Genomic DNA, 12,332 nt, shown 5'->3' on the forward strand with positions numbered 1-12,332 from the left:
TGCCTTCACCTCAGGTCACAGTCCCAGAATCCTGGGATTGAGCCCCACATTGGGCTCCCTGCTCAGGGGGGACTCTGCTTCTCCCTCTGCCTCTGCTGCCCCCCACCACTTGTGCTGTCTTGTTTGCACTCTCTCTGATAAATAAACAAATAAAATCTTTAAAAAAAGAAAAGAAAAGAAAAATTATGTTTCTAGAAAAAATACCTATTCTTCTCAAACTATTCCAAAAAAATTGAAGAGGAAGGAAAACTTCCAAAGTCATTCTATGAGGCCAGCATTACCTTGATTCCAAGACCAGATAAAGACACCACAAGAAAAGAGAACTATAGGCCAATATCCCTGGTGAACATAGATGAAAAATCCTCAACAAAATACTAGCAAACTGTATTCAAAAATACATTAAAAGAATTATCCACCACAATCAAGTGGGATTTATTCCTGGGCTGCAAGGGTGGATCAATATTCGCAAATCAATCAACGTGATACATCACATCAACAGGAGACAGGACAAAATTCATATGATCATCTCAATAGACACAGAAAAAACATTTGGCAAAGTACAACATCCTTCTTGATAAAAACCCACAAACAAAGTAGATTTAGAAGGAACATACCTCAACATCATAAAGGCCATCTATGAAAAACCCACAAGGAACATCATATTCAATGAGGGAAAACTGAGAGATTTTCAACTAAGATCAGGAATAAGACAAGGATGTTCACTCTCCTCACTTCTATTCAACATAGCACTGGAAGTCCTAGGCACAGTAATCAGACAACAAAAAGAAATAAAAGGCATCCAAATTGGTAAGGAAGAAGTAAAATTTTCACTATTTGCAGATGACATGATACTATATAGAGAAAACCCTAGAAGACTCCACCAAAAAACTACTAGAACTGATAAATGAATTCAGTAAAGTCACAGGATACAAAATCAATGTACAGAAATCCGTTGCATTTCTACATACTAATAATGAAGAAGCAGAAAGAGAAATTAAGAAAACAATCCCATTTAAATTGCACAGTATCTAGGAATAACCTTAACCAAAGAGGTGAAAGACCTGTACTCTGAAAACTTTAAAACACTGATGAAAGAAACTGAATATGACACAAAGAAAAAAAAAAAAAAGAAACGGAAACACATTCTATGATGAGTTGGAAGATATGATATTGATAAAATGTCTGTACTACCCAAAGCAATCTACACATTTAAAGCAATCCCTATCAAAACAACAACAGCGGGGCGCCTGGGTGGCTCAGTCGTTAAGCGTCTGCCTCCGGCTCAGGTCATGATCCTGGGGTCCTGGGATGGAGCCCCGCATTGGGCTCCCTGCTCCACAGGAAGCCTGCTTCTCCCTCTCCCACTCCCCCTGCTTGTGTTTCCTCTCTCTCTGTCAAATAAATAAATAAAAATCAAACAAACAAAGAAAAACAACAACAGCATTTTCCACAGAACTAGAACAAATAATCCTAAAATTTGTATGGAACCATAAAAGACCCTGAATAGCCAAAGCAAATTGAAAAAGAAAAACAAAACAGAGGTATCACAGTTCCAGACTAGAGGGAAGAGGGGTGGGGAATGGGTTAAGTAGGTGATGGGGATTAAGGAGTGCACTTGTCTTGATGAGAACCCGGTGATGTGTAAAATTGTCACTGTATTGTACACCTGAAACTAATATAACACTGTATGTTAACTATACTGGAATTAAAATAAAAACTTAGGGGCGCCTGGGTGGCTCAGCTGGTTAAGTGTCTGCCTTCGGCTTGGGTCATGATCCCAGGGTACTGGGATCGAGCCCCGCGTCGGGCTCTCTGCTCTGCAGAGGGCCTGTTCCTCCCTCTCCCTCTGCCTTGGGCTCTCCCTGCTTGTGCTCTCTCTCTGTCAAATAAATAAAGAAAATCTTTAAAAAAAAATAAAAATAAAATAAAAACTTAATAAATAAAAAGGAAAATACACGTTTTATGTACAAACACACTTTCATTGCAGTGGTGTTTACAACAGTGTCAATCGGAAACAAAAATGTCCAACTGTAGGGGCACCTGGGTGGCTCAGTAGGTTAAGCGGCTGACTTGATTTTGGCTCGGGTCATGATCTCAGGGTCATGAGATCAAGCCCTGTGTCAGGCTCCATGCTCAGCTGGAAGTCTGCTTAGGATTCACTCTCTCCCTCTCCCCCCACTGCACACACACTCTCTTTCTCTCTCTCTCTCTCAAAAAAAATATCCCCCTGTAGGGGGTCAGTTAAATAAATTCATGTGCATTCATATAACGGAATACTGAACATCCTTTACAAGTGATGCTTATGTAGAGTTTTTCATAATTTGTGAAATGCTCAGGATATTTTAAGAAAAGGATACCAACTTGTGTACACTGAATGATCTCAATTTCACAAATATATATGTATAAAAAAACTGGGAAGAAAATATGTCAAAATGTTCATTGTGCTTATTCTCTGGGGGCTTGTATCACAGGTGATCTTTTCCCCTACCTCTTTCATCTTTTCTGTAATTTCGATATTTCAGGTATAGTGACCAGTTATCATCAAGGGGAAAAAAAAATCTGGAAGTAAGTCCCTACATATCCCCACACTAGAAAATCCTGCCCACACTTGAGGCCCTGCTACAGATGTACTGCATCCCACTCTTGTCTGTATGATGCCGAATTTTCCCCCTGGAAAATCTGCCTGATCACAGGAGTACAGGTGCTTCTCAAGAGGGTCCATATGCCTGGCAAACCAAGTCTTGCTTTTCTCGGAGGCTCTGCCTCCATGACCAAGTCTTGGTACTCAAGATCTGTAGCCCCTGTCTCAGCTCAGGCCTTTCAGGAGTCTCTAATCTTCAACCCCTCTTCCACCCTAGCTGCCAGAGGGATCTTTCTCACATACAGCTTGCTGTCACTCTTCTGCTTAAATCTGTCAATAGCTCCCCTGTATCTGCAGGGGAAAAGACCCAGCCCTTTAGCCTGTCATTGAAAGCCCTTGGAGATCTGGCTTCTGCTGACCTCTCCAACTTTCTCTACTTGTACCTCCCTAAACATGTCCTGTCTTGCTTAATCTGGCTAACTGCCACTCAGTCTTCTGGATTCAGCTTACCTCCTCTAGTAAACCTGCCCTGAGTTCCCAGGCTGGGCCGAGACCCTGTCTCAGTTCCCACATTCCTCTGTGCTCCCCTCTGTCCCACCAGTCACACTGTGTATTCATCGTGTATTGACAAATCTGCATCCCTAGGATGGGGCCAGAGTCCCCCCACCCTCTCTAGGGCTCCCCATCAGATGCTTTGCATAAATTAGCTCCTTTCAATCCTCACAACAACTCTGTAAGATAGGTGTGATTTGTGCCCTGTTTGTCCAAAATGAGGACACAGACTCAGGGAGAAGAGATGGTGGCCTTAGGTTGTCTACCTGGAAAGCGGCTGAGTTGCCATCAGAGCTGGAACTGCTCGGCCATCTGCCTTTTCTCCTACCTGTTCTGTATCTCCCCCACCCCAGGGCAGGGGGCATGTTGGGTGGTAGAGGTAGGAGGTAACAAGGGAAGGGACAGGAAGAAGACTCTGGTAAGCTGTGGGCATACACACTCAGGCCAGGGCAGGTCACTGGGCTCAGACTAGAGGCTTTCCTATCAGGAGCTCTGTCTGGAGATGCCTTGTGTGGAGTACAAACTGGTATTTCCAGGGGTCCAGTGTGTGTAGGCTCTGTCTGGGATGTCAGTCTAGGATTTCATTTGGGGGTGTGGACTAGGGAGTGCAGTTTGGGGAACTGAGTGTAGGGGCTTGGTCTGGAAGCTCTGGTGGGGCTTTGGCAGCCTGGGTTTGGAGTTCAGTCTTGGGTTCAGGGTATGCAGTTCAGACAGTAGTTCCCTCTAGCCTGGTTTGAGGAGCCCAGTCTACAGTCCAGGTTCCAGAGTTCAGTCTAGGAAGTAGAGAGTGGGGGGAGTGGGCGCCTGGGTGGCTCAGTCGGTTAAGCGTCCGTCTTCAGCTCAGGTCATGATCCCAGGGTCCTGGGACTGCATCCCGCATCAGGCTCTCTGCTGAGCAGGGAGTCTGTTTCTCCCTCTCCCTCTACCCCTCCCCCCTGCTTGTGCACTCTCTCTCTCTCTCATAATCTCTCACTCTCTCAAATAAGTAAATAAAATGTTAAAAAAAAAAAGAAAGTGGGGGGAGTGAGTCTAGGGAACCAGAAATGTGATTCAGTGGGGCTCAGACCCTGAGGCACTTTCTGGGGATTTTAGTCTAAGGGGTAAAACATTGGGAGGTCAGTTTAAGATCTTGGGCTGGGTAGCTTAGTGAGCATATCTTGGACTGGCTCTCATTCAGAGATTCTCATTCTGAGTGGCTCAGAAAACCAGACTGGAAAATTCTTTCTTGGGTGGTGGTGGTGATGGTGGTGGGGTTCATCTTTGAGCTTAGCATGGGGACCTCAGTTGGGCAAGCTCAAGCCCTGAGGCTGAATCTGGGGACTCAGATAGGGTTGAGATTGGTACAAAATAGGAACCCAAGTTAGGTAAACTCAATCTATTTTTATGGGCATTCAGTATGGAGGGCATCAGTCAGGGCATTCAGTAATAAAAACTGCTAACATTTATTGGACCTTTGCCATGTGCTAGGCACTGTGCTACTAGCTTTACCAGGATTATCTCATTTATCCTGAGAACAACTCTCTGAGGGAGGTATCCTTATCATCCCCCTTCTACACACGAGAAAACTGAGCCCAAGCAGCTTGCCCAGGGTGCCCGGTTTAGGAATATTACACTGGCAACTCACTTTGGGGGTTCAGTACAGGGAGCTCATTTGGGGAATTTCAGTTTGGAAATGTCATGCTAGAGATCCAGTGTGGAAATAAAATTGAAAGAACTCAGTCCTGAAAGCTCACTGTGGATATGTGATTCTATAGAATCCATGGGCTCTGAGTGGAGAAATGAGCCAGGAGGATTCTTCTGGGGATTCCAGTTGGAGGGTTATAAAATGTGGAGACTCAGTGTGGCAGTGAGGTGTCCTTCTTGGGTCTCAAGACAGAGCCCAATCTGGAGACCTCATTCTGCAGGACTCAGCCTGGAAATCCAATCTGTGAATCCAAGGCTGAGATGTAGAAAATTGCGGGGGGGACTGTTTGTGGGGAGTCAGTCTGGGAGTCAAGACTGGGAAGATCAGACTTGGAGGATCAGACTTAATTTGGGGGAAAATCTAGGGCATTAGTCCCAGGGTGCAGTGAAGGGGATGGAAAACAGGGGTCTTCAGTCTGGGGGATTGGGGTTAGTGAGAACACAATCTGGAGTCTCTGTTTGGAGCTCAGATCAGGCAGCTTAATCTCAGGGTTCCCTCTGGGGTTCACACTGGGGAACTGTAGAAATCAGTCTGAGGCCTCAGTGGTCTTAGTCTGTGGCATGGATCGGTCCCTGACAAAAGAGTCAAGCTTTGGGGCTAGGATAGATATCTCAATCTGAGGGACAGTAAATGGGGGATGAATCTGGGGTGCTAAGTTTGGCAATACCTGTTTATCGAATGGTGGCCATGGAGATCAGACTGGGAAGTTCTTTGGGGGAATCTCCCTGTGGGACCTCAGGCTGAGGGCTCTGACTGGGAACTTGCTCTCCAAGCTCAGGGTGGGGAGAACATTCTGGAAGCCCAGACCTTAGTTTGGGGAAACCAAGTGTGGGAGGTCCTATAACTGGGACCTCATACTGGATTCAGCCTGAGGGCTCAGGTTGGAGATGTCAGCCCATGGAACTATTCCCAGGGAATCAGTTTGGAAGGCTGTTTCTCAAGGTTTAGGTTAATGTAGCTCATCCTGGCACTTCAGTGGGGGCTCTCATTTGGGGAGAGGATTGAGGCCCTTAGTCTGCAGATGTCTGTTTGTAGAGTTCAACTGTCAAACGTTCTACGGTTCTCGCTCTTTCTAGAGGTCCAGGCTTGGTAGCAAAGTGTCCCATGTGGTAGGGTGGCGGGACCTCAATTTGGGCAGTAGGCACAGCAGTGGACACAACTGTCTGCTCCTGATTCTTGTGGCTTCCAGCATCCCACATTTTCCTAACTTTCCTCCTCCCTATAGGGCTGCTCCTTCTTAAGTCCTTTGCTGATTCAACCTCCCTCAGCTTTGTCGTTGGTCCCCATTTCTTCTCCATTTACATTCACTCTCGGTGATCGGGGCCAGCCTCACAGCTCTGAATACTGTCTATGAGCCGGTGACATCCAAATCTCTCCCTGGGATTCTAGACTCATCTAACTGCCTACCTGGCAGCTCACTTTGAACATGTCCAAAATCAACCTCCTAAGCTCATCTCAAGAACCATCACCACTAGCCAAAAATCTGCAAGTAATTCTTGACTCTTTCTCCCAAGTCTCACACCCACTCCATCCTGGTTCTTTCAGTGCTGCTTCCAAATATAATATATCCTGAATCTAACCATTTCTCTCTACTTCCACTGCTACTACCCTCGTCCAAGCCAACTTTTCTCACTTAGATTATTGCAAAGGCTTCTTACTGGTAGTAATCCCGATCCAAATTTCCCTTGGCTACCCACTGCACTCAGAAAAAAATCCATCTCCTTATCCAGGCCTTTAAAGTCTTGCTCCTCTCTCCAACCCTACTTCTACCATTCTACCCTCACTTATCATGCTCAGGTCACATTGGCCCTCTTGTTGGTCCAGAGATATGCAAGCTGCTGCCTCCTCCCCCATAGGAGCTCTGCACCTGCTGTTGCCTCTGGGGAATATGTTCCTCCCCAGTCGGCACGTGGCTCCCTTCTTTATGTCATTCAGGTCTGACTCAAATATCTTCTACTCAGAGAGGCCACCCAACCTTAAGTAAGCCCCCCAGTCCCTGTCACATCACCCTCTTATTCTCTGAATTACATGTAGCACGTATCCAATGTTCTCCTGTGTATTTATTACTTCTCTTTATTATCTGCTGTCTGTCTTGTCCACTTCCATATCCCCTGTGCCTACAACAATGCACAGAATAAGGTGCTCAGTAAATAGCTGCTATATTAATGAAGGAATGAATGGAAATAACACTCTGGGGGAGAAAGTTGGGGAGACTCTAGGGAAGCACTCTTTGAGGTGTGACCCTGGGGGCGGGGGTGGGTCTCATACTGGAGGAATCAGAATGAAATACTTTTCTAGGGGTTCAGTGTGTGAAGACTCAGTCTGAGGAGATAGTATCTCAGCCTAGAGATCCAAATCTTGGAGGTAGAAAATTAGGGGTCCAGCCTGGGGTGCTCAGTTCCGAAGAGGTGATTCTTTAGGGCTCTGATCAGACTTGGGAGGTTCTTTATGAGGTTCATTCTAGGTAGCGGCTGGCAACACAGGGTGGAGCTCTAAATGTGGATGATGTAAAGTCAGGGTCTTGATGAGACACCTCTCCTTGTGGGGAGCTCAGCTGTGGAGATTCAGTAAAGAGGGCTTGGCCTGAGGGGTCAGTCTGGGCTCTTGGCCTGGTGGCTCAGTCCCTGGGGGTTCAGGCTCAGTTTCATTTTGGACTTGGGACAGCTTCATTTGAGGATGAGTCTAGGGGTGAGCTTTGGGGTCTTGGCCTAGAAAACAGATGGCTCCCTCTAGGGGATCATTCTGGGTATACTCTTCCAACTCTGGGGTTCCAGTTGGGGACTTCAGACTGGGAGACCCCTGAGTGCTCTATCTGGGTACTCGGGCAGAGATTCAACCTGGAGGTACATCTTGAGGTCTTACTCTAGAGCCTCAATGTGGGCCTTTCAGTTTGGAGATCCTCTTCTGGGATCTCATTATGTTGCAATGGAAGGCTGACACTGTGAGTTAAGTCTTGGGGGCTGGAGTGGGACAGGGCCCGGATGCGTGCACTCACTTTGGGCGTCCTTGCTGTCCGGGGAGCCGTGGGGCAGCTTTAACAGATAGTCCTTGAGAAGCAGCTCATAGCGGGGAATGCGCTGCACAGGTTCCAGCATGTGGTGCTGCAACGTCAGGTTGCCACAGGCTTCCTCCTTCTGTGATGGGCAGAAGCAGAGGGGCTCAGGTCTGGCCACAGACCCCTCACTGGATCCCTGCAGACCTCTCCTCCCCAGTCTGTCCTATCCAGCTTCGCTGCTTACCTGCACCTCATGGATGATTACTTTAAACTGGGTGGAGCGCTCTGTCCAGGTGTTGACCAGCTCCACAGCCCGGTCGAAGTTCTTCACGTACTCGCCGTACATCTTGAGGAAGGGTGCCAGCTTCTGCAGGATGTCTCCGATGCGCGGGTAGCGGTCCCTGGGGTGGAAGCGGGGTCTGGCACGGTCCTGCTGAGCCTTGTCCCCCAGAACTCTCCCAGGGTTCTTCCTAGGTCTCTAGTCCCAGGGAAGCTACTCTCATCGCATTCCGGGCAATCTACTTGTCAGCCAGGTCTGCTCCTCTGGAATTGCTGCTTATGTTATAGGCCAGTTAGGCCAAGAGGCTCAGCTTGACCTGAAACCATGGCCCGGGCTGCTACCAGCCCCGACTCTGCCCTTCTCAAGTACCAGGAATAACATGTCCTGAAATACCTGCCCAGACCTCACTGTGAGGGCCACTTCATACACTTCTTATTGATTCTGTGCCCAGCCATATGCCAGGTGATTCTGAAGACACAAATGAGTCACACTGAGCTAAGCCCCGACAGGGTCACTGTCTGATAGGGGAGACAAAGTGAACAATCCTGGTCATACTCCTCAGGAGTCACAGTTCGCTGAGGGACACACGGCACTTGACCTGGTCTTAGCCCTCACTGGTCACGGTCTGCTGGGGGACACACAAGAACCAGGCCAGGCCTATCCCTCAGGCGTAACAGTCAGTTGGGAAGATGCAGGAACTGGCTTCATGCCAGCGCTCAGTGGTGACAGTCTAGGGAGGGAGACACACTTTATCCTGTGGGTGTGGGGAGCATGGAGATGATTTTCAAGCAGGAAGTAACATAGTCTGATTGTTCAGAAAGACCATTATGGCAGGTGGTGTAGACTCTAAAGGATGGATGGGAAAAGGAGAGCCTGGCGGCTGGGAGATTGCCTGTAAACCCTGCCCTTCTACCTCAGGACTCAGCTCAGGAATCAGCTCCTCCTTGAATCCTTCTCTAACCCCAGACTAGGTTTGGTCCATTCGTCTGGATTCCTACAGCCTCCTATTCTCAGCTCTATCATAGGTCTGATAAAAAAAAAACACAACAGCTCACATTGAGCACTTATTATATGCAGGATACTGTTCTAAGTTCTAAGTTGACATGTGTCAACTCATTTAAATCCTTCAAAGAACCCTCTAAGGTAGGCTATTATTATTATCCTCATTACACAGAAGAAGAAACTGAACCACAGTAATTTAAGAAACTTGCTTAATATCACAAAGCGAGCCAACGGCAGAGCTGAAATTTGAACCCAGCCAATTTGGCTCCTAACCTCATACTCTTAAGGGTTGTGCTATTCTGTTGTAATTTTCTGAGTCCCGGTCTGTGTTTCATATTAGATTGGGAGGGCATGGAGGGAGGAGCTTCGGTCTGATTCTCTTTGTGAAAGGTGCTAAGAGGAGAGGACAGGCGGGAATGACCTCGAGTGCACACTTGTGCCCTGGGCTTGGCAGGTGGCGTGGACAGGAGGGCAGGCAGCCTAGATCTGGGGTCCCTCACCATTCCTCCATGCGCTTCTCTAGCTCAGGCAGCAGGAACTGCTGGTGGAAGCAATAGATGGAGCAGATGTTAGAGAAGATGCCATGGACAACGTCAGCAGGGAAGGAACTGCGGTTCCGAGCTTCTTCCAGTAGCCGGGCACAGAACACCTGTGGGGCAGGGCAGGAGTGTTGAGCCCAGCTGGGCCTGGGACTTGGCTGGGGAAGGGGCAGCTTGGAGGTGAGGGCAGTGTTTGTGGGCAGCTCTGTGGAGCTTTGGGATCAGCACTGGTCTTGAGACTGAGGAGAGAGGGAATGGAGTTAGGCTTCTATGTGGGGTTGGATTTCGGGTTATCGAGGTTAGGACCTGGAAGTAGGCACTGGAACAAGGAGAAGTCAGGAGCAGGGTCAAGGTCAGAATTAGATTCAGGGTCAGATCCATTCATTTAACACATATTTTTTGAGAGCCTACTGTGTGCCAGGCACTGCTATAATGGCTGGGATAACATAGTGAACAAAGCAAGCAAAAATTCCTACCCATATGGATTCTAGTGGATTTGGGGTCAGGAATAGCGCCAGGATTAGAATGAGGATCAGGGTCTGGTTTACAGCTGGGGTCAATTCGGGATCTAGGTCAGAGTTGCAGTCAGGGCTGATGTACCCACCCAAAGTTAGGAATGAGGGTTGGTACAAAGATCAAGCTTGGGGTCATAATCAGAATTGACTTCAGAGACAGGATGGGGGTCAAGGTCAGAAACGGGTCTTGCCAACTCTAGATTGGTAATGGTATGGCTGGGCTCAGGCCCTATTACTTCCTCCTTGGCACCCACCTACCAGGTCCTGGGGCCCTGGGACCCCCAAGGGGACATTCACCTGATCCAGGAGATGGAGCCTGGAAACGTAGGCCTTCTCAGTTTGCAGGAGCTCATTGGCAATGTGGAACACTTTCTGCTGCACAGTCAACTGGAAAGGAGAAGAGGCAACCACTCATCCATCACCCCGTACCCTAACCTTCACCCAAGCCCACAGAATTCTCAGAACAGCTCAAATGCTACTCTAAGCCCAATGCCACCCTGGGTGAACCCTACTTCCCCATCTCTGGACCCATAAGCCTCCCAGCTTCAATCTCTGACACCCCAGTGTATCCTAAAAGCCACTCCTCAATTCCAATGATACGCACTCTCTCCCTTGGCCACTCGTGAACCCAGGCATCTGCTCTCTCTATTCATTTAGCATAATATAGTGGTTAATTGTGTGGGCCAGGAAGTCAGACTTCCTGGGTTCAAATCCTAGCTCTGCTATTCATTAGCTCGCATAAGTTGTATAACTGCTCTGTATTTAAGTCTCCTCATCTGTATAAACTGATAGTAATAGGACCTAAGTCCACTGGTAGTTGAGATGATTAAATGATTTAATATAAGTAAAACATAGCAGACTACAGATTAAGTAGTCTATAGATGTTATTTATTCACCCACTCAGTTCACTGTCAGCAAAGGCTTGCCGAGTACCTGGGGTGTGAAGAAAACACCAAAGTACAAAAATGTATACGACTCATTGCCTGTTGGCCCAGTTTCCAAATCACTGGACACATATTTGCTGAGTCCCTGGCCTCAGCGCCCACATTTGAGCTGGGTTCTGGTGAAGAAGGTGTTTTGGCTGCAACCTAACTTAAGTGCGAGGAAGCCTTTGAAAGCAGCCTTAGACTGCTGGGGCACAGAAAGGGTTTCCTGCTGCCAAGGGCCTTCATGGCCACAGCCTCAGGTCGTTCGGGCAGGAGGAGCTCTAGCTCTCGTGCCCCTCTGGCAGCCAGCTGCTGGGAAGTCTCTGGATGTGAGAGACTTTCCATTTTATAAATAAGGAAACCAAGGCTCGTGGTAGGGGAGTGGAGTCTTGCCCGGTGTCACATAGCTACCGAGTCTTGGGATTTTCCAGCTGGAGGAGGACTTTAAGGATCCCCAAGCAGGATGCACATCTTTAAGACAGAAAAACTGAGGTCCAGCTAGTGGTTCTCTGATAAGGCAAGAACAATTTTCCCAGTGGGCATTTGGGTCCATGCCTGGTCATTTTGGTAGTTACAGTGAAGGGGGGGGCAGCGAGGTACGGGTTTGCTGCTGATATTTAGTGTACCAGGGGACCAGGGAAGCCAAACATCCAAAGTGGAAACAATGCCCCATTTTGAGAACTGACGAGCTGGGGAAGAACCAAGTGTAAGAGCCAGGCTCCTGGTTTTTCCACATGGTCCTGTCTCTTGGTGAACATGGGTCAGTACCTCCACAGATTCCTGTCTCTCCATCGGGGGCACTGGGATTTCTCTGTCCTTCTCCTCCTCCTCCTCGTCATCCTCCTCCTCCAGGTCGCTATCAACTTCCTGGGAGCCGGGCCGCTGGGGGTCAGCCAAAGCAACAGGGACACTTGCCAGGGCAGGGGGCCCAGGACACAGGCTGTGGCTGGGGGGCCCGTCATCACTGACGAAGCAGGTCTCCTCACTGTTGGATGGCGAGCTGATGCTGTCAATGCCGCTGTCCCGGTTGGGCACCTTCTCGCCATCCCGGGGCCCGGGAGCCAACAGGAACAGGCAGCGGGAGGCCTCGCCCTCGGGAAGCTGGGGCACTGGTGGCTGTGGGGGTGGCTGTGGCAACACGGCTGGCTCTGTGGGACCTGGGCTGGGGCCAGGGGCTGGCCTATCCGAGGCGACAATCACAGGCTCTCTGAGGTGGGTGGTGGACACACATGGAGGCAGGGTATGAACTCAACTGAGA

General features: G+C 48.6%; 1 protein-coding gene across 1 annotated transcript in view; it reads right to left on the reverse strand.

Moving 5' to 3' along the window:
- FGD1 (FYVE, RhoGEF and PH domain containing 1) overlaps window positions 1-12,332 on the reverse strand; it is a 41,321-nt gene that overhangs the window by 10,012 nt on the left and 18,977 nt on the right. Inside the window, exons 4-8 of the mRNA XM_025852045.2 lie at window positions 11,843-12,281; window positions 10,446-10,535; window positions 9,595-9,743; window positions 8,057-8,213; window positions 7,813-7,951 (exon numbers count right to left, since the gene is read on the reverse strand). Of these exons, the coding sequence (XP_025707830.1) occupies window positions 7,813-7,951; window positions 8,057-8,213; window positions 9,595-9,743; window positions 10,446-10,535; window positions 11,843-12,281 (974 nt within the window). The remainder of the gene's footprint in view (window positions 1-7,812; window positions 7,952-8,056; window positions 8,214-9,594; window positions 9,744-10,445; window positions 10,536-11,842; window positions 12,282-12,332) is intronic.

This window comes from Callorhinus ursinus, unplaced genomic scaffold (genome assembly GCF_003265705.2).
Source record: "Callorhinus ursinus isolate GAN/ISIS: 27379988/994484 unplaced genomic scaffold, GSC_fseal_2.0 scaffold103, whole genome shotgun sequence".
Taxonomy (NCBI): Eukaryota; Metazoa; Chordata; class Mammalia; order Carnivora; family Otariidae; genus Callorhinus; species Callorhinus ursinus.